Source organism: Danio rerio, chromosome 5, assembly GCF_049306965.1.
Source record: "Danio rerio strain Tuebingen ecotype United States chromosome 5, GRCz12tu, whole genome shotgun sequence".
Lineage (NCBI taxonomy): Eukaryota > Metazoa > Chordata > Actinopteri > Cypriniformes > Danionidae > Danio > Danio rerio.
In genome coordinates, this window is record NC_133180.1 from 39,138,805 (window position 1) to 39,161,466 (window position 22,662).

The 22,662-nt window shown below is 35.9% G+C and overlaps 2 protein-coding genes across 4 annotated transcripts in view; both read right to left on the reverse strand.

Moving 5' to 3' along the window:
* The window catches only part of slc12a9 (solute carrier family 12 member 9), a 32,537-nt gene extending 18,858 nt beyond the window's left edge, over positions 1–13,679 (reverse strand). For 2 of the 3 annotated variants that reach the window (XR_012406103.1, XM_021476318.2), the window contains exons 1-7: positions 13,378–13,679; positions 10,310–10,511; positions 10,067–10,201; positions 6,810–6,947; positions 6,431–6,733; positions 4,218–4,325; positions 4,011–4,122 (exon numbers count right to left, since the gene is read on the reverse strand). Coding sequence is in view for 2 of the 3 variants with exons in the window: in XM_021476318.2 (XP_021331993.1) it covers positions 4,011–4,122; positions 4,218–4,325; positions 6,431–6,733; positions 6,810–6,947; positions 10,067–10,201; positions 10,310–10,508 (995 nt within the window). In the remaining variant the exon portion in view is untranslated. Of the gene's footprint in view, positions 1–4,010; positions 4,123–4,217; positions 4,326–6,430; positions 6,734–6,809; positions 6,948–10,066; positions 10,202–10,309; positions 10,512–13,377 lie in introns of those variants that run through there. The other variant, NM_001128548.1, reaches the window with a different exon arrangement.
* Positions 13,680–16,325: 2,646 nt separating this feature from the next.
* LOC100150229 (uncharacterized) lies at positions 16,326–20,894 on the reverse strand. Its single transcript, XM_001923522.9, has 2 exons — positions 19,987–20,894; positions 16,326–17,482 (listed from the first exon to the last, which is right to left on the reverse strand). Exons 1-2 carry the CDS (start codon positions 20,642–20,644, stop codon positions 16,740–16,742), a joined length of 1,401 nt encoding a protein of 466 aa, XP_001923557.1. The 5' UTR covers positions 20,645–20,894; the 3' UTR covers positions 16,326–16,739.
* Between the last annotated feature and the right edge of the window lie 1,768 nt (positions 20,895–22,662).

Genomic DNA, 22,662 nt, shown 5'->3' on the forward strand with positions numbered 1-22,662 from the left:
TCCTTGGATTTATCTTGCATGCCTCCTCCATCACCTTACCCCAGACATGCTCAGTAGTGTTCATGTCTTGTGGCTGGGCTGGCCAGTCCTGGAGCACCTTGACCTTCTTTGCTTTCAGGAACTTTGATGTGGCCCTTTGTGTGCCCTCTCCTGTGGTTTGTAATGTAATGGGCCGCACAAATATCTTGATACCTCAGGCTGACGATGTTGCCATGTACTCTGCAGATCTCTTGCACGCCACCATACTGAATGTAACCCCAAACCATGCTTTTCCCTCATCAAACTTGACTGATTTCTGTGAGAATCTTGGGTCCATGCAGGTTCCAATAGGTCTTCTACTGTATTTGTGGTGATTGGGATGCAGTTCAACAGATGATTCATCTAACAAATCTCCCTTCTGCCACTTTTCCAAATGATCAACTAGAAGTCAAGTTATTATTTGTTGCTCTTACAACTGCGATTGACGACAACACTTTTGTCAGATAGTGTACTTATTTAGAGTATAATGCATTCCTAATAATCTTCTGTCTGATTAAATGTAATGGTGTATATTTTAGGGCATTTGATAAATATATCAATATGTATCAGTTTTATTTATATTGTATTTATGTTGCTATTTTCTGTCCGACCTAAGATCAGCTCAATAAAGCAAAACAGTATGCAAGTAGTGTGAATCACCCAAACCACCAGGAGGCAACATTGACATTAACAATGAAATATTGTCTTGGTCCTTTGCAATTGGTTGGTTTAGTTTTTTTCTTTTTTTGACTTCTAATGATTATGAAAACACTATGAAAATGGCCACATTTCATTTTAGATTCAATTGAAGCAATTCCAAATCATACTGATCGAGACACTGTCTCTCAGGGGCCAGTTGGACCAGAAGTTTGCAAGTTAAGACTTGGCTTAATTGCAGTGTAAATAGTCTATATTTAAATAGTTTTGTGTTGCACTATTGAACCTAACTTAGACATAAATTCTATGTTCCAACTAGATATTGACAGAAGCCTCTGCCCATGATTTATGGTGGAAAAGAGATGACAGCGAGATAAGATTACATTGAAGAGCTTGTGATTGATAAAGAAGAACCACAAGTTCTCACTTCCTTCCTCTTTCTCTGCTCACAGCCACTTGATTTTATTTCATTTAATTTTTTTGGTCTTGAAAATCTCACAATTTAGGGGGAACTTGAGCGAAAGAAGTTAAATTTTCTTTCAAATAGTGATTTGTTTATGCCTATCAATAAACTTTTCTTTCTATTCCGTTCTATCTTCCATGTTTTAATTTTGCTAAGTTCAGTTCATCTACATTTCAGACTGTTTCCACATATTACAGTTCATCAGCTTAAATCGAATTGAAGGCTCCTCATTAGGTATTACGCCAGTTAATGTGGCAATTCATTACCTTATGGAGAGCTTGTGGTGCAATCAAAGTATGTATAAACTTTGTTACAAGCAAATAGTTACTAAGCCTCTAGTTTGGACTTTACGTTCCAGTTTAAGAATTTGCAAAGAGCTCAAGCAACCCTACCCAGGCGGCTTCGGTACACATGATTTGACAAGGAGAACATTTTTGGGTGTGCCCTTAGACAGACAAATACAAAATATGTAATATAAACATAAAAATAAAGAAGTTAATTATGACTTAAATATATAGTGCTCAGGCTAAATGGATACACCCCATTTTGAAAATAAATATTTTTATCCATTTCTCAGTGAATATAAAGTCATATATTTTGGTGCATTTAAACAAAACAAATTATTAAACGGATTCATTAATTAAAATATAATTTTAGTCACCAAACATCTTTAGAAATTCAAAGATGTTACAATAAATTCAAGCAAAATATAAAAAATGTTTTTCCTTTTTTTAAATTTGTATTTAATATTTTTCTATAACATAAATTTGTGCTACCAACTTTTGGATTGTTATCAAAAAACATTTTGTTAGATAAGTTCCAGATTTAGCTTCAGTACTGACTAATCTAATGTATGTGCAAAAATATAATATTGTAAAGCTTCCTATAGAAAATATGAATTTAAATGAGAGATTTGTGAGGGCTGTATATGCAGAGCACTGTATATATAAGTAGTTAATCAAATGCTCGTCATTACAGATCTGTGCTTTGGGTCTTAAAGTGACACCTAAGGACAAACAACAACTGAGAATGACAAGACAATCTAACTAACATAACTTTCATGCATATTTTGAAGGAAAACAATGTAATGAGATTTGAGGATGTGATTTAATTTCTGGGCTATTGTTTGTTATAGGCTAAACTGTTTATTTTACTTCTATTTTTTGTAATAGCCATGGACGATAACTGGCTTCAACCGCGGATAGGAAAAGTCAAGGTTTTAAAACTGCTACAATTTTCTGCTACACCATTTCTATAGTATATTCATTCAATCATTCTCTTGTCGGCTTAGTCCCTTTATTAATCTGGGGTCGCCACAGCGAAATGAACCACCAACTTATCCAGCATATGATTTACACAGCGCATGCCCTTCCAGTCTGGAAAACACCCATACACTCTAATTCACACACATACACTACAGACAATTTAAGCTTATTCAATTCACCTTAACAGCATGTCCTTGGACTTGTGGGGGAAAAAGCACCAGGAGGAAACCCACGTGATATTTTGTTTAGTTTTTTTAAGGAATGCCAACTGACCCAGCAGAGGCTCGAACCAGCAACCTTCTTGGTGTGAGTCGACAGCACTACCTACTGCGCCACCGCGTCCCCCCTTCTATAGTAAATAAAAGATTTATTTGTTTCTACGAATATTTTGTTTAGTTTAAGGCAACAGTATCTCCAGCAGAAAGGACCCTCTGCATCAAAAGCTATCGATCATCCCACTAAGATCCCTTATAAACCAACATCCAAACATACTATAAACCTGAACACTGCAGTGGCTTTACTTTACATCCAAACAACAGAAAGATATGCAAAGATGCCTTTTAAAGTTGTAAAGAAATCAGTGTTTTTGAAACTAATGAAGATAGAACAAGTCAATTATTTAGCCTGACATGTTTACGGTAACAAAATATTATAAACGTTTCCTAACATAATAAAATTCATTGTGTTCAATTGGGAGAATTTTTTTTTTTTTACCCCGACGTAACGTGATATTTTTATCTAAGGTTATCCTACTGTCAGAATCCCGGCCCTTGTCTAGTTTGTAATTTTCTTTTATTATTGAAACACAGACTTGAAGTCACTCATCTGTTGACAACTCTGAATGAACAAGATTTTAATTTATATACGAACAGGGGCCAGCTTAGATCTTTGCTTGTGTTTTCCAAAAGTCTAGAATCAGCTCTGCATGGTGTAAAAGAAACATTATATTTGTGGGTTACTCAGCTTAGTTTTAGGCTTTGCCCACACAAACACAGGTATTTTCAAAACCACAGCTTTTTGGAAGCAGTTTGGCTGTTCATCCACATGCATCAGGTGACTGAAACTCAAACGTTTTGAAAGCTTCTGCCAAGGTGAATATTTTCAGAACCACCAGTCACAGTGTGAAACCCGAGATCTCATTGTGCAGGCTTCTGACTGGCCTAAGAAGGTTATATCACCACCCTTTGATTTGGAATGCTCTTGACAGCGCATCATAATGCGTGCTTTTTTTAAAGAATCAGTGTGATTTTTTAAAGAAGGTCACTGGTTCGAATCCCAGCTGGGTCAGTTGGCCTTTTTGGGTGAAGTTTGCATGTTCTCTCCATGTTTGCATGGGTTTCCTCCGGGTGCTCCGGTTTCCCCCACAAGTTCAAAGATATGCGGTATAGGTGAATTGAATAAATTTAATGGGCCAAAGTGTACGAGGGTGTAAAAGCAATAGTGTATGGGTGTTTCCCACTGGAATGGCATCCGCTGCCCAAAACATATGCTGACATATACCCAAAACATAAGCTAAATAAATTCATTCCTCTGTGGCGACCCCTGATTAATAAAGGGACTAAAAAGAAAAAAAACGACTGAATAAATGAATGTGTTGTTTATGATACCTGTCACAGGTAGAGCTCAGCAGGAGATAGAGAAGCACATAGACAGTGAAGGTGTACGCCACCGCCATAATGGTCCCTTTAGGTATTGATTCACTGGGATTCTTGAGCTCACCTGAAAATAAAGACAAATAATGATATTTATGATACTATTCCATTACATGTATAATGATGAAATTGTAAGAGAGGATACAAGTAAAGGTTTTGCACCCGACATGTTGGCTCCTGCCATGATGCCTGTGCAGCTGGTGAACATCACAGCAAACACAGTGGCGAAAGACATCATTGTGTTGGTACTGTAGTCCAAAGAGTAGCGAGCTAGAGGAACAGATATTTGCAACAAGATTTATTCTAGTGAAGCCATAATAGAAAGTAACAGATTTGTGTGCCCCCTTGTGGTTAACTGAAATATAAAATACAAAAGATGTCATTTTTGGGAAGCTTTGGTCATGCATAAACTTTAAATAGAAATTATTGTGGATTTATGATTAAGTATCCTACCCCATGTAATCAGTCTAATAGCCCTATTAGACTGGAATCCAAATGTAAGATAGCATAAGGATATTACACAACCTGAATATTTTCATTACATTAAAATAAAAGAAATTTATAGTTCTACCAATAAAAGGTTCATAAATGGGTTAAAGAAAATGTCCTTTTTTGGTGCTGGTCTCATTATAGTACCTTATATATAATCTTTGTATTTAAATAACAGTCATTTTATTATATTATTTATAAGTATCTCTTAATTATAAAAATCAAGCTATCAACAGAGCAAAATAGTGATTTATCAATTTAAACATGTTGAGTTTACATGCTGTTAATTATGTCTGCAATGACCATTTAAAGCCCATATTATTGATATAAATGAAACAGATATGGCATATTTTAGGAAAATGTAAAACACATTTTCTTTCTTTGATGAACAGCACTCATTTCAAATGCATTTTTGTTTTGTAACAACATAAAAGTCTTCAAAATACTTTTCATCAAATCTGTGAATAAAATAATCAATTTCTTTTAACAGCTTTTAAAAGTTTCTGACCTCAAATTATTTAAATAGGAGTTTTTCAATACCCAGTATTTACAATTTTTTAACAAAATGTTTGATGAAACCCCAAAACACGACCAGTCTAATTTACCTTTCAAGAATTATTAAATAAATGTAACCACTAAATATAATCAGTTAATAACCATCATTATTACGACATTATTCATTTTACAATATCAGTATATACATTTATCGGGCCCTATTATCCACCCGGAGCAATAAGGCGCAAGATGTATAAGGTGAGATTTGTTGCTATTTTCAGACTAGCGTTACCCTAATTTTTTATGTTATGCGCCACATTGTTTAAATAGCAAATCCATTTGTGCTACTAGGTGTTCCAGTCTAAAAAGCAGGTGTGTTAAACTGCATTGTTGGTGCGTTGCTATTTAGAAGAACTGAAATAGACTGCGCCATTGACCAACTGAAAGCTGGTCTAAAATCTGGTCTAAAATTGACACAGGGTGTACAGCAATACACAAATATCTTTACATATAATAAAAAAACTTAATTATTATTTTCAACATAAATATAAAAAACACTATCTTCATGCCTGCTTCATGTCGAGGGGGCTTTTTTCAGTTTATTCATAACAATTTGTTATTATTATTAGTATTATTTATTATATGTATATTAATATTTGTTTTAATAAAAACTAGTTTAGATTTGTCCACCTGTCTGGTTTTGGAGACGTATGCGTCACTATATGGGGCATAAGAATAGGACATGTGTTTGGATATAACTTTTTTGACCACACTTCATTATTATTGTTATTTATTAGTTTGCTGGAAATTAGAACTGAATTTAGAAATAGATTTGAAACAAATCTTTGCGCTTAACAGACAAAATTAAATATGTAGGCTAATGGATGTCTTCAGTGGAGTGAGTACAACACTGTTTCCTTATCCACTAAAGTAAAGGAGTAAAAAGTAAAAGTAAAGTAAAGAGAAAGTAAAGAGGCCGAATGGAGAAGGCTCATTCTTTAACCTCGCTGCAGATGGTGTGTTTAATTGTTTTCTCGCTAGTGAAGAGCTCAGTTTTTTTTCTTACGAAGTCCGCCATGTAAATAGCAAATGTGCCACGGCGCGACACAACTTAAAGGAGATGAGAGATGAGACTCTAATTCGTTTAATAATAATGTTATACTTTAAGCACAACCCTATAAGACCATGCACCGCAGTGCATATTTTTCCATCCTTAAAATAGCAAAAGTCTTCATTAACTGTAATTATTGTACAATATTTTTTCTGTCTGTCTTTCTTTCTTTACGTCATTAAACTTTATTGTATTCTTTTAAAAAGTGCACTCTGGAGAAAAAAAATTGTTCAGAATCAATAAAGATTGATCTTATTGTATTGATAAACACATCACTCACGTCCAAGGTTGTTCTTCAGAGTGGTGCTGTTAAAGCCCGTGTAGCTTGGACTGACCGTAACACTGTGGTTGTTGCCGTACGTGTGCGTGATGTTAAAGCCCTGTGGACTGACTATCAGTGGGCTGATGATAATGGAGATCAGAGACACCGTCACCACCAGCAGAATGAGAAAAGAGGCTTTGGCGTAGATGTGAGCACCGACCAGACACACCAGCATACACAGCAACAACACTACAGAGGAGTACAACACGGTGTACCAGTAGCCCTGCGGCAACACACGCAGCCCCTGTGCCACAGAAGAGCCTGGAGAGAGAACAACAGAGACGCTTAATTTGATTCAATGACCTTTTAGTACAGTGTGCTTCAGTGCAGCGCTCACCTGGATCCTGACCGAAGACGTCCATTATGGCCTCCACCAGCCCGAGAACATACACACCACACGCACACACCTTCGCAAGGTAAAACATCAGGCCGATGCTCCCGCCAAACTCTGGACCCAGAGAACGACTGATCATGACTGAGACTCAAGAGTTAAAAATATTTAAACACACAGGGATAATGGAGTCATTTATGGTTAAGTCTACAAGTTTAGCCCTCTATGGTAATGGTGCCAATTTTTTTCCCAGGAGACCACCATTTTAACCATCAAAATCCTTAAAGCAGGGATGCCCAACTTTTTTCTTATAAAGGGCCAAAAACCAAACTCTATATAGGCTAGTGGGCCAAAGTTAAATAGAGTTGCCATAGGTAATTTCCTAATTTATTTAATAATATTTAAAAATAACTAAAAATCATTACTTTACATGAACTAATTTAGTATATATATTTTTTTACATTTTATAATGTAGCCTACTTATTACAGAAAAATCAAAAACAATCTCATTTATAGTTTTAAAAACTCATTTACATTTAATTTCAGTTTACAAACAAAAAAGGTTACATCAAATTAGAAATAATTATTTCTGTTAAAGGCATTCTCCCCAACCCTCTCCATCATTCTCAGTTGGGATGACGGGCCAAATCAAAGGTTACAATAGGCCAGCTTTGACCAGTGGGCCCTACTTTGGCCATCTCTGCCTTAAAGGATTATTTTTTTTTTTAAAGATTTATTTTTGCCTTTTTTGCCTTTATTAGATAGGACAGTAATGAGGCAGGAAGTGAAGTGGGAGCGAGGGGGGTAGGGTCAGGAAATGACGAGCCCGGATTCAAACTCGTAACGCCCTGAAGAGCTACCGCTCTACTATATTTCGGCACGCAAACCACTAGGCTATTGCGCTAGGCAATAAAATTCTGTCAACATTTACTTATCCTGCAATTGTCACAAAGCTGTTTGAGTTTCTTTCTTTATGGAAGTTGTTTTGAAAATTGTTGAAAAGCTGTAATCATTAACTGCCATAGTATTTTGTTGTAATATAGGTGTCAAGGCTACCGGTTTCTAACATTCTTCAAAATATCTCCTGTTGTGTTCAATAGGAAAAGAAACTCATAAAGGTTTGTAACCTCTTGTAGGGGATTAAACAGTCATAACATTTTCATTTTTGGGTAAACTATCCAATTAGTATATTAATATAATCCTTTAATATTAATATAACATTATTTAGAGCATTAACATGCATTAAAATAACATTAAAGGTCCCAGAAGCCCATATTAATTTATCAAAACTTCAGATTCCTAAACAGTAATAATAATAAGTAATTTAATTTAATTTAATATTTGCAATATAGCAAAGATAGCTTATCTTTGGTCTGAACAAAAGAGAGCCTGAATAAAAATGTAAGTCCACTTTCTGACAGTAGGGGGTGCATAGCAAGGAGGTCACTGGTTCAACCACTGGCTGGGTCAGTTGGCATTTCTGTGTGGAGTTGCGGTTGGAAGGGTATCTGCGGCATAAAACATATGCTAGATAAATTGGCGGTTCATACCGCTGTGGCGACCCCTGATTAATAACGGGACTAAGCCAAAGGGAAAAAAAAGAATATCTGTTTCATTGTATAAGTAACCATCAAATTAGCCTTCATAAACCTTTGGTGACCCCTAATTTGGAACCACTATACTATAGCCATGTAAAGTTTCATGAGTGACAACTGAACTCTAAAATTATCCTAAATTAAGTAATTAAAATTATCCTAAAATCCTAAATTGTCATTTCATGTGTGATGACAGACATCGTAAAACTATATCAACCGTCTGGTGTCTCTGATTGAATATTTTTGACCAAAGTAACATTAGAGTGAAAAATGACTTGAGTTCTACAGTTGAAACTAAATCAGCACTGACAGAGACGTCATATTTTGTTTATGATCGGAGGGCAGTTTTGCACAGCACAGTGGTTCTCATCCTTTTTGACGTCATGGGCCACCATTCCACAAGAGTGTTGGATGACAGCAGATTTAATTTTGCATGCTGCAAAAAAAGCATTTTTTTAAAATAGCTTAGTTCCTCTTTTGTCTTTTTGGATTAATGTCATTCATAAATGTATTTATTTACACTTTCTCTTCCCTGCATGCATGGAAAATAGATAAATTAACACAGTGCTTCTCACAGGTTTGAAATATATTTGTGGTGGCTCCCAGATTGAAAGACATCTTTTATGCACAGCACATAAATGGTCATCTACATGCAACAAACTAAAAACATTATGAGATTTCTAACTTTTTATTTGTTTTATTTTTATTGTTATTTCATTCTGTCTCTCTCAAGTTCAGATTGCTTTATCTGCATGACATTTTGTGCAGCACTGCAAAGCCTTTTAGATATATAAAATAGACTAAGTAATATATTACCATCTTCAAATCAATAAAATATACAGCAAATGAGAAATAAATGACAGAAAAAAGGAATAAAACCTGACAATATCTCTAAAAAATACAAGTGTAAGTTATTTAAATAAGGCAAATTAGTTGATTAATCATTGTTGCAAATATTTTGCCAGTTTAGATGTCATTTGGTCCCCTCCCGAGTATATAGTAAAGTTTTAGATACGTTTAGATGAAACAATGAATTATTTAATGTTTGTAAATAATGTTGTATTTAATGAATAGGTTTAAATAAAAAGTTAATGTAAAAATGCATACAATTAACGACAACTTTTGAAAGAGAAAGCCAAATACCAGACATTAGGAGATTTAGAAACCCTGGCCGGATGCATTTTTTTAAGTGCTAAAGAGGGGCATCTCTGTGGTTCTGCAGAGCACGTGACTGTCTGTGGGAGTACACAGAACCAGCAGTAGGCTTACGAAACGGGTAAATGAGAGACAATTTTTTACCGCTTAATCAATCGCAGATATTTAGTTATCTTGGAAAGATTTAAAATTATAATAATAACAAAAAAATAATAAAAGTGTAGCCAAATGTACTTGGGTGGCCGTTAATATACCCTAGCGGCCCACCCAAGTAAAGTCTATGTACAGAAAGCTCTGTAACAGCAGCTTTGGTTCCTTAAACACTGCTTACAATTGTTGTAAATGCAGTTACTACCTGAACATTTTTGTAGGTAATTCGGTTGTGGAATGTGGCAAAATTACTGAAGAGTTTACAAAATACACTTACTAGTGAGCAATATATGCTGACCTGATAGCCCAGTTTAGTGGTGTTAGATATGCTGCATCTATAAGTCAGAGATTGGATAAGGATACAATAAGCTCCACCTCCTTCCACAGCCCCATTAGTTGAAATGGCACATATAGACAGGATTGTCAATGAGATGATGAAGTAAGCCACAAACAGCATGAGGAGACCATGCAGAAGACCAGCATGTCCCACAACAAAACCTAGAACATCAACATATACTGTATCAGAACACTTTAAGCTCAGAACACACAATGCAATATAAAAAATTATGTAAGTCTAATACAAAGTCTTCCGGCTTTTTGTCTTACCTGTACGAAGAAAGAGCACAATGCTGAACATGGAGAGAATGGTGGGCACCATGACGCCAAAGAAGGTGTTGAGTTTTCGGGGGTCTGTTTTGGGGTTTGACGCCTCTCCTGTTCCTGCTGATCCACCCCTGGAGTCTTCAGCATTTCCCATCATGCTGTAAACCCCATGAACCAGAAGAGGCGAGTGCTCATTTGCCATGATCTAAAAAACAGGAACCCACAAATTAAGAAATATTTCAACCAATTCCTGTTTAGTACAAAAACAAACAACATTTTTTTTATGACTTGAAAATTAAACTTCCTAAAAATTGCTCAAAAGTGACACTTTTATGATCTAATATCATGAAAAAAGGCTTGAACAAACATGGCAAGCAGAATTATGGTTGATAGTACACATAAAAGTTGGTTCCTCAGGTGTTCTTTTGGGTGGTTGAAGTATTATAGCAGGGGTCACCAATCTCTGTCCTGGAGGGCTGGTGTCCCTGCAGTGTTTAGCTCGAACTTGCCTCAACACACCTGCCTGGATGTTTCAAGTATACCTAGTAAGACCTTGATTAGCTTGTTCAGGTGTGTTTGATTAGGGTTGGAGCTAAAATCTGCAGGACACCGGCCCTCCAGGAACAAGTTTGTTGACCACTGTATTATAGCATCATTACTGTATTAAGAACCTGTTAAACCATGCTTCTGTTAAGAAACTTCTGTTTTTCTTCAGACGTTTTTTGGGGTATCTAAGATGCTATGAAGCACCACTGCAACACAAAAAAAAATGCTAAGCCCATGTAGATTTTTTTCAATGTTCTTAAACCATAAATAGTCAATTTGTTTAGAGCAAGGTCTTTAAAAAAAACAATAGAGGAACAATTCACACAAAAATCTAAATTCAGTCATCGTTTATCAAACTCGGTTATTTAAAACCATACTAAAACAAAATACATAGTTTTTTCTAATGTGGAAGTGAATGACTACTGGTTTCCAACAATTTCCAAAATATATTATTTGTGTTTGAAACCACATGAGGTAGAGTAACAGTAATAGTATACATTTTCGGGGTGATCTATCCCTTTAAAATACATTGTATTTCCTGAAGATAACAAGGTTCTTAACCTTTTTACCTCTTAAAAAATTTTTTGCCACTGTAGTGAACTCTTTTTCATAGCAAACCGTAAGACTTTAAATGCAACACCTTTAAAGGGTTAGTTCACACAGAAATGAAAATAAGCTAATGATTTACTCACACTTAAGGCATCCCAGGTGTATTTGACTCTCCTTTTAGTCAAATCCGATTAGATATTTTTTTTTTTTTCCAAATGCCCTGGCTTTTTTTTTTAAGCTCTGTTCAACGGCAACAGACAGGTGGTCCTCTTCAATGGCCAAATAAAAATAAAAAATAAACAAATAAAAAAAACAAGACCAATAAAGTGCATCCAAGCATAATTAAAAAAAATAAATCTGGTCATTAATAATCTCCTTTAACAAATCAGTGTGTTTTTGTAAGAAAATATCTATGTTTAAATTGTTATCAACAGTTTTGTTGTGTAACTTTTGCTAACTGGTGTACGTACGTTTATGATAAATTGAGACAGTGCATGCACTATGCATAGTCCTAAGTCATCCACCATCCCAGTCAAGTACAGCAGTTAGTAGAAATCACAAAACAGTTAATAAAATTTTAAACAGGGATATTTTTCTTATCCAGAGCTATGTGAGCCACTTTTATAATGGATTGGTGTGCTTTGTTGAAATTGTTTTGGTCTGTTGGAGAAAAACATAGTTGCCATTGTAGCCATTGTAACACTGCTACAATGGCACCTGTTGCTACTGTAGCATGAATAAGCAAGGTAATTTTTAAAAGTAACTCTGACTTGATTTACTTTTGACAAAAAAAAGGTTACCTAGGATGTCTTGAGAGTTAATAAATCATAACACCAAACAATTTTGTAGAGTATATACATAAACTTGGGATAAAAATTAAGTGACCACTTGAAAATTTCGATTTACAATTAGTAGCCAAGTGTTAGCAGTAATAGCTCAACCAAAACTCAGTATTCTGTCATCACAAGTCAGCCTTAAATTGTTCCAAAGCTGTCTGATTTTCTGTCTTCTGTCAAAAAAAAAAAAAAAAAAGCTGGAAAGCGGTAACCAAAGACTTAAATAGTATTCATTTTTCCTACTTAAGGATGTCAATGGTTACCGTCTTCCAGCTTCTATCAAAATAACTTGTTTTCAACAGAATAACGAAACTCAATCAAGTTTGGAAGCTATTGATGCTGTGTAAATTTTCATGTTAGGTGAACAAGCCCTTTAATATTAAAATGCTATAGTATTTTTTTTAATGAATTTTTCTTGCATGAAATAACATTAAATGTGCCATGTTTTCAATGTTTATATTCATTTTTTAGTATTTTTTCTTTTTGTTGTTTGAGTGTATTTATATATTATATTTTGAGTGTAAAGGAATGAATATTTGGTGGAATGTTCACTCCAAATCATCATAAGAGCATTCATCTTTAAAGAATTATGTGACACTGTAGACTGGAGTATCACTTACCAAATTTCAACGTTGCAATCAAAACTCTTTGTAAATTCAGAGAATTGTATTTACCTTGTCTCCAATACTTTTTAAAGCCCATAAAAACCAAAGTTTTCACATTTTTCATACATTTTAGTGCCTAATAAACCCCTGAAACTGGAAGACCTTGAATGTCTCGCTGAACGTCTTGAATGTACCGCGTTTTTAAAACATTTTTTCCATATTTCTGGTAGCGGAAGTAGATGTCAATGTAATCAATCCGAAGTACGCCGAGTCCGTTCACCCAGTAGAGCTAAAAACAACAATCTTACTATTGAAACACCCCCATATCTAACAATAATAACAACAGCAGCATCGCCAGCATGGTCCCAGCAGTTTGAATTAACCAGACGTTCATCCCAATGTTAATCGCATCTGACATTTCCTGACCACCGTCATCATCATCATCATGATCTCCAGCAGATGTTGGGTGGATGAGGTTATCAAGACAGAAATAGCGGTGAAGTAATTAAAGTGAAGAGAAACAACCGCGACCTACCTGTCCGTATAACAGCGCCAAGACAAATCCAAAAAAGCGGTGTTTTACTTCCGCTTTCAAGAAGCTGCACAAAACAACGGAAACCAAAATACTCGTTTTGATAATGTGGACCCGGGATGTCCTGACTCCTATCTGTTCGATAAGAGCATCACGCCGAGCAGCTTTCGTTTGTCCAAAGACTCGCGTGTAGAAAGTTTCTTCCGCAGCCTCAGATCTCGTGACCGTCAAACCTCCGGGACATCATCATCATGATGACGGATGGTGAAACGCGCTCCTGTGTCAGGCTGTGAACGACAGACAGCAGACCTCTTCAAAACATTCATCTCTTATATAACGGTTTATTGAGATGTGATGATGGTTGTAACCTGCAACGTACCCTCTCAGAGCCTGTACCACCTCCTGCCTCTGTTTGTTAAAAAAAGTCACGGGACAGAGGAAGCGCCCATGTGACTCTACGGAGGAAAGAGAGTCAGAGGAACATGTGGGAACCGTGTTGTTTACCATTTGGTTTGTTATAATACACCCGTAAATCTCACTAGTGGAACATTTAATCAGAAATAAAATGTAAACCTCAGGTTACAGCAAGCACTTACAATACAAACAATGCACTTAAATGCTTTAGTGGTACAAAATAGCCTAATTATTTATATGTATTGAAAGTGCTGCATTCATCCAAACTTTAAAAAAATGTAGTTTCAGTTCTTATTTATAAAGGATGCACATGGTTGTATCAATAAAAGTAACTGGTCTATAACCAGAAAATGCACAATTGTGAACTTTTATTCATGTTTGAAGCAAATTTTTAAAACGCTTAAATTATGTTAAGTGGAAACAACTCATACAGTCATGTTGGACTCCTGATGAGGCATTTTGTACATTTCCATATTGAATGTTGGTGTATAAAGGGAAAACTGTTCATGTAGGGCATGTTTTGCATGAGAACATATATCCTGATTGCTTTTAAAACTGTTTCTGCCTTCCCGTCACTGGGTTTTGGAATGAAGTTAACATACTGGTAAAGTAGCATATTGCTGTAATGGCAGTATTGTACATGTATTGTTGTCACCCAAACAGTTCTGTTGTCATTTAAACAGTGAATGATTCTTGGTATCTTACAATCCAAACGGTTTATATTTTATGTTTAGAATTTGATATCATTCATGCTTAGTTTTCATGAGAATGTGATTTTTAATCTGGAAAAACAACTTATAATATTAAGATAATATTTCTTCAATATTTAATCATTTTCCTTATGCTTTTCGTCCCTTTATTCATCAGGAGTCGCCACAGCAGAATGAACCGCCAACTTATCCAGCATATTACACAGTGGATGGCCTTCCAGCTGCAACCAAGAACTGGGAAACACCCATACACACTCATACACTCTGACCAATTCAGTTAAAGCGCATGTCTTCGGACTGTGGGGAAAACCAGAGCACCCGGAAGAGCACACCAACATGGGGAGAACATGCAAACTTCACACAGAAATGCCAAATAGCCCAGCTAAGACTCGAACCAGCAAACTTCCTGCTGTAAGGTTGACAGTGGTAACCACTGAGCCACTGTGTCAGCCTTTCGTAAATATTTCAGAGAATATTTCTTAAAGTATTAAATATCTCTAAAATACAAAACAATACTTCAGCACTTTTATGCTGTGTTTCAATCTAGACAAAACACACTAGGCCAGAAAAATATATAACAGCTGAAAATGTTCTGATTCTTTGTTTTGATAATGCTGTTATTGTACTTAAATGTTGCAGGTTATTTTGATAGCTGAAGAGTTAAACTTGTTAAGGTTCTCAGCTCAAAATGAAAATTTTATAATTACTTACTCGTGACCAAAAAAACTTTATGTAGAAACTTTTAACTAACATATTAATTTGTTACTAAAATATGAGATTAATGTTCCACCGTTGCAAGTCTATTCTGCGAAAACATGCTTCAGAATATTCATGAAGACCTCACGTCTATTCCAATATTGGATTAAAAAGAAACTTGGTTTATTTTTGAATCTCTTTAAAACATTTTGAATATTCAGATTTAGGTAAAGAGACTGATTAATGAAAGGACATAAATCTCCCTGATTTTAAGATAAAAAAAAAAAAAAAAAAATATATATATATATATATATATATATATATATATATATATATATATATATATATATATATATATATATATATATATATAAATCCAATGACTCATTTTTAATCAGGGTTTTATATTACAAATTAAACGATTCCAGTCAAGACAGAATATTTATAGAAACACTCAATTACCTTAAATTGATTTTTATAAGAGCACTTTAATTCAAAATTTCCCTTGAGTTAAACTGTTGAGCTTTACCATTTTCAAATCTATTTAACTGATCTGTGGTATGATGCGAGTACTTTTAGCTTAGCGTAAATCATTGACTGGAATTGGACCGTAGCATTACAGTTTTAATATGTTCTCCTTTTTAAAAGCTTGATTCTTTAATACTTGCATTGTGTAGTAAGTCTGGCAGAAAATGAAAAGTTGTTTTTTATAGGCCCATATGGCTAATAACTGTACACTCACTCCATAAAATAATCAACAAAGTTCATTGGTGTAACAAAGGCTGCAGCAGGAGCAATGGTATTGGAATAAGCGTTAAGTTACTAGCCACATCAGCCTAAAATATAGCAACTTAGTACATGATGTGACTACACAATAGAGCTTTAAAACAGAAAAAATATGTAAACACTTTAAAAAAAAATGTTTAGCAAAATGTTAACGGTCTAATTCGATTCAATGATTTATGCTAAGTTAAGCTTAAAGTTCTCCCTTAGACCCAGAGATTGGCTAAATGAATTCAAAAATGGTAAAACCCACGACTGTTTAACTGTAAGAAACACGCAAATTGAGCCAATTTTGAAAATAAAAGTGTAGTATTTCTTTAAATGAAGTATTTCTTTTGCAAATGAATGTTTACTTGACACACTTTTATTGTACTTACACATTTAAGGTTCTATTTGTTATTTGAAAAGAGATTAAACTTGCCATTAGTGACAGCTGACACCCAAAAATACAAATGTACTCACCCTCAGGTGGTTCTAAATCTTAAGTTTCGTTTTCCTACTGGACAAAAAAAGAAGATATTTTGAAGAATGTTGGAAAATGGCAGCCATTGACACCCACAGCAAAAAAAAAAAAAAAAAAAAAACTCGAAAAGCATTGAATATATGGAAAGTGAGTACATGATGACAATTTTCATTTTAGGGTGAATTATCCAACTGAATGTGTCTGCTTTTCTTTTAAAACAGTAAATTAATAAAGTAATTCAATGCTGTCATAACATCATACACAAAGTGTCCAGAATTACTGTTTTAAACATGTAAAGCCTAGACTGAATCCAAAGACTGTGTGTTGAGATGTGGCCACACATAGGAGGGCCCGGCTGGGAGGAGCGGGAAGGTGGGATTGGCCACAGGAACGAATGTGGGCGAGTGTTTGAGTCTGTGTTTTTTGAGTTGTCCGAGTTCTCTGAAGCAGCATCCACACTCAGCGCAGCGGTACGGTCTCTCTCCCGTGTGAATGCGCTGGTGCTTGTGTAAGCTGTCCAGATGGCGGAAACGCTTCTCACAGTATCTGCACGGGTATGGACGCTCCCCTGTGTGTATGCGCTGGTGTGTTTTCAGGCAGTAGAAACGTCTGAACCCTCTCCCACAAATGTTGCAGCGATGCACTTTATCAGGGCTCTCGACAGTTCTGCTGAAACCAGAGTCACTGCCCGCAGTTGGAGCCAAGGCCAGCAAAGCATCTCCATCACTCTCAGGCACTGGAGGAGAGGAGATCTGCGGTATCTCTTGAATGGAGTTGGCTGAAGATGCTAAAGCTAGATTGGATGAAGGAGGCTCTAATGTAAGTGAATCAGGATCGTCTTCGATTTTAATGGTGCCTTGTTTTACATCAGCGTCTTCCATCACCTGTATGAGCTCCAGCTCATTTACATTGCCAGCTGGCGTGCTCATTTCAAACTCAAACTTTGACATGTCCGACGGGTCCTCTGCTGGGTTTGTGGAGGGGCCTGGAGATTCTGGATCTTCATGTGCTCTCTCTGTGTCTGGTACTGCAGAACTGTGGTCTGAACACAAAACAAAAAGGATGAAAATATTGATGCACACTTGATTTAGACCAAGGGACTCAAACTCATTTCCTGGAGGGCTGCAGCTCTGCGTAGTTTAGCTCCAATCTCCTCCAACTCACACCTGACTAACAGTCCATAGTAGTCTTGAACACCTTGATTAGTTGGATGAGCTGTGGTTGATTAGGCTTGGCGTGAAACTGCAGAGCTGAGGCCCTCCAGGAATCAAGTTTGAGGCAATCGATTTAGACCAGGGGCGTCCAAACTCGGCCCTGGAGGGTCGTTGTCCTGCAGATTTTAGCTCCAGGTCGCCTGGTGATTTCCAAAAATCTATTTATTTTTAATAAACCATTAGAATTACCATATTTTATCCATAACCTACTGACGAGAAAAATATTGTCGTTCATAGTTATATATACTATACAGTTACTATAGTAGCTTATAGTTACTAGTTCTATTAAAATTGCGACCCCTGGGGTAATTACATAATATTAAAGACACAGCAATAGCGTCAGATCCAGCAGACGGATTTTATAACACCAGGTTAATCTTTCTGGCCCGTTTACAGCACTCGCATGCATTAATAAAAATAAATGAAGAATAGAATTGGGTCTATTGGAATGTGCACCGTTGCATGCAAGGTTTCTGTATTTATAACCACCTTAGAGGATATTGGGGGTCGCGAGTCACTGGCATTGTCATTATGGGGGTCTTGGGCTGATAAGTTTGGGAACCCCTGATTTAGACCATCAAATCTGACATGGTCTTAACTTTATAAAAGCTACTTATATCATCATACTTCATACATACTTTAAATTATGTTGCTAAATTAGATGAAAAAAAGTAACACGATCTGTAAAATGCCTTCTTTAATCCATAATTGATACATTTTAGAAAGTAAAAAGCCTCCAACATTATTCTAAACATATTCTATTCATCTTCAGGTTTTGATATGTGCCTTTTTGCTCTGAATGGTTTAATGCAGTGGTCCCAAACTTAATTCCTGGAGGGCCGCAACTCTACATAGTTTAGCTCCAACCACTTTTCTCCCCATAAACTTTCATTCATATGCACATGAATGCATCAGACCGGAAACACAAGCTCATGCGGCTAGTTTTGTGGTTCGCTGCGTTGCAAAATTCAAGATTGGTGAACTCTGACCTGCGAAATCGCATCACATGATGATTGCGTGAGCCCACTATAAAATCAAAACATGACCTCTCTGCACAGAAATTTAAAATACGGACCAATCGCTCACTTTTTTAATGTCTAATCATCGTTTATTCCCGCCCCTTTTCGCAGTGCTGTACTACAAAATTTCACATGCTCAAACTCTAGTGTGACCGACCGCAGCTTTATAGTATACAGTAGTCTTGAACTCCTTGATTAGTTGGATCAGCTATGTTTGATTAGGGTTGGAGCAAATATGCGCAGAGCTGTGGCCCTCCAGGAATAGAGTTTTAGACCTATGGTTTAATAGATTTAGAAATTAATCATAGGAGTTACATTGTTGTACATACAGTTATATGGTTGCTGATATCTGAAGACATACAATTACTGGACTGAAGCCAGAATATTTGAATTACAAAAGGGTTTAAAGAAATGTTTATTTTTACATATCTCAAACATTATTTAACCGCATTTAGAAATGCACTGATGTATTGAGAACTGATATTTGTAGGGCTATTTTTTTATTTTATTTTTTTTACAGATGACTTATGAGTAGGCCCACATGGAATCTGAGTGTGCAGAATTCTGCAGATTTCCAGATTTTTAGTCTATTATTGATTCTGTTTATTTACTTGTTTAAATGTGTGTAAATTTATAGTTATTCAGTTTTTTTCTTTTATTTCAGTAATATTATTAACTAATATGAAAATATTTGTATGATTATTCACAATATAGTTTGTAAAGTAATTTTTTTTTGTATTTTAGTGGATATATTATACGAGAGACTTACTTTGTTTACCAAATGGATCTAATTGGATTTGCATTGTACACATTAAATACAAGTAAAAAAAGTTTCTTTTCATAAATTAAGGTTTTATTTATAATGCTCCAAAAATCCTTCAGCATAAATCTGCAGATTTTTTGAACAAAATTCTGCTCAGAAAAAGCAAAAAATATCCACAGGTTCTGTCTGGCCCTGAGGCAGTTGAATATAGTCTGCTGCATAATCCAAAGTTTAGTATATCCTAAAACAAACTTACACTTGTACAGAATATAGTTTGTCATAAAAATATAATAATAATATTAATAAATATAAATAATATTAATGTGAGGACTGTTGCATGTTAAGTTGAACATTTTTCAGTGGTTGGTCCTGAATATAACTGTTTTGTTTTCTTTTATTGGCCATGACCTTTTTTTAAATAAAATAATTGCCACCAGCCAATATTTATTTTCATTGATATAAATAAATTAAAAATAAATTGCATGGCCATAATTGATGGTCATGCAACTCATTATCCTGCTTACAAATGAAAACAATAATAACAATGAACCTTTTCCGCCCTCGTTGGTGATGTAAAACGGGCCCTCTGTGTCCTCTTGCGGTTTGAAGAGGGCAGCAGTGTTGTCCAGCAGAACTTGTGTGCTGGTAGAGTCACTCGAGAGGGCTGAACTGTTCCCTACTGAAGAGCCTCGTGCTTTCCTGCGGTTCACACAATCACGAGGCCAGACTGACTGCACCGTGGGCAGACACAGGCCCACACTGGGAACATTTTTGAGATTGTGGATTCTTCCCGGTGAGCTGCGAAAAGTCTTGCGGGAAGAATCTCTGCTCTGTGCGGGTGCTGTGGGGCTTTCGTCCGCGAGGCGTGAGGGAAACACGAACACTGCGTCCTCTGCGCTCGACCGCGCGCTGTTTGCCCCGGGCTGGTTTCTGTTGAGGAGTAAACACTGTTTGATGTTCTTCTCGGCCGCGGTCATGTAGTAGCGGACCGCTTTGAGCTCGCTCTCGGAGATCTCCAGCCTCTCCCGCAGGCTCTGGTTCTCCCGGTGCGACTCTGCGGCTGCATTACGAGCCGCGGCCAGCTTTACTCCGACAACACGCGCCGTTTCTCTTAAAACAGTTTCAACGGCGCATCTTACGGCTTGATCAATAGTAGAGGCGAGTTCGCACTTGAGAAAGGAAACGCTGATGTCCATGCTCAAAGTCATGGCTACGATCCACGGCACGCTCCTACACACTGAGCGATGTAACGTTACATACGGGATTGCAGAGCTCTGAAGGCGCGTTTGGTTTCTGTCTTGGCTGACTAGAGCTGAATAGTTAACATCCTCACATCCATTATCAGCACTTCGTTACACTGTCTGTTTGCTGTGTTGAAAACACAGACCCCCTTAAAATGTTTGTAAATCTTGACCAAGCTGTCGCATTCTGCTGCCGTCACCGACGATGTCGAGCAATGATGACGTCAGCATATCATGTGGGCTTTGTAGTTTTTACGTATAAGTTGCAAATAAGTTTTTTTAGGGGGACAAAACACAGTTATGGTTATAAAAGGCAAATGTGGCTGATTTAAAATGATCATTTATTGGTATTAAATGATAAAATTATGAAAAAATTGGTAATAAAGGCTTTTTATTCAATATATGCTATAGGCTACTTCTTTTAGCAAATATATCATTTGAAGAGTTCAGATCTCAGATGCAGAAACCTGTAAATGCCATCTGAAATTTTCTTCTAAAATGAGCGTTTTTCATAAGTCTCCTATGTGGAGGTTCAGTAATTTCACTTTTATGCAAAAAAAGTTATTTTCATGGTCTTTAAAGTGAAATCAACATAAACAAAGGAGGTTGAGAAATATTTTCATTTTTGAATGAAATTTTAGCGACCATCCTGCTATGAGGCAGCAGTGCTAACCACTGTGCCACCCTCAGCAAATAATGTTTAAGCAAATAAACATTCTATATCTTAAACATAAAATAAACATGAAGGCTGGAGTTTTGTCAAAATCATGTGAAAAGTCAATCATTTATAGTTTCCCTAGAACTTCTCAATTTATACTTGAATGACTGAAAACACTCTGGGTGCTCTAATTTCCCCCACAACTTCATAAACGTGGTAGGTGAATTAGGTGAGCTAAACTGTCCGTATATATGTGTGTGAATGGGAGTGTATGGATGTTTCCCATTGATGGGTTGCAGTTGGAAGAGCATCTGCTGCGTAAAACAAGCTGGATAAGTTGGCGGTTCATTTTGCTGTGGCGACCCCGGATTAATAAAGGGACTAAGCTTGTTTGTGTATATTGTTTATATCTTCTCATTGCATATTTCATCTACTATAATAAGCATTAGGTCAACCCCCTAAAATGTTGTTTAAATGAACGTCATTTTGTTTGTAAATCTGTTAATTTTGTCACAATAAATACATTGTTAATAATAATATTTTTACAGGTGTATATAGGGTTTAAGTATTTCTGCTCAGCAAGAGTTTAAGAATCTCTCCACCACCTCAACACAAAATCATATTCCAGACAAGAATTGGAAATGACTACAAATATAAAGATATGTAAAAATAAAGATTTGTAGCGCAGTCCTTGGTGATTCATACAGTGCAAATCAATGGATACAGCACTTCAATGAATAAAAAGCATAAAAAAGCAAAAGGCTCAAACAAAAATCATAAACAGGGAGTTTGTTGGTTAACTTTTATTTGTCTCCGTAGGAAAATTTCATTTGCAGCATACATATAAATATATATATATAGAGTTGAAGTCAGAATTATAGCCCCCCGAATTATTCGCCGCCCTGTTTAATTTTTCCCTAATTTCTGTTAAACAGGGAGAAGATTTTTTTCAACACATTTCTAAACATAATACTTTTAATAACTGATTTCTAATAACTGATTTATTTTATCTTTGCCATGATGACAGTAAATAATATTTGACTAGATATTTTTTAAGACACTTCCATACAGCTTAAAGTGATATTTATAGGCTTAACTAATTATGTTAACTAGGCAGTTTAGGGTAATTAGGCAAGTTATTGTATAACGATAGTTTGTTCTGTAGACTATCGAAAAAATATAGCTTAAAGGGGCTAATAATTTTGACCTAAAAAATTTAAAACTGCTTTATTCTAGTCGAAATAAAACAAATAAGCCTTTCTCCAGAAGAAAAAATATTATCAGACACACTGTGAAAATGTCCTTGCTCTGTTAAACATCATTTGGG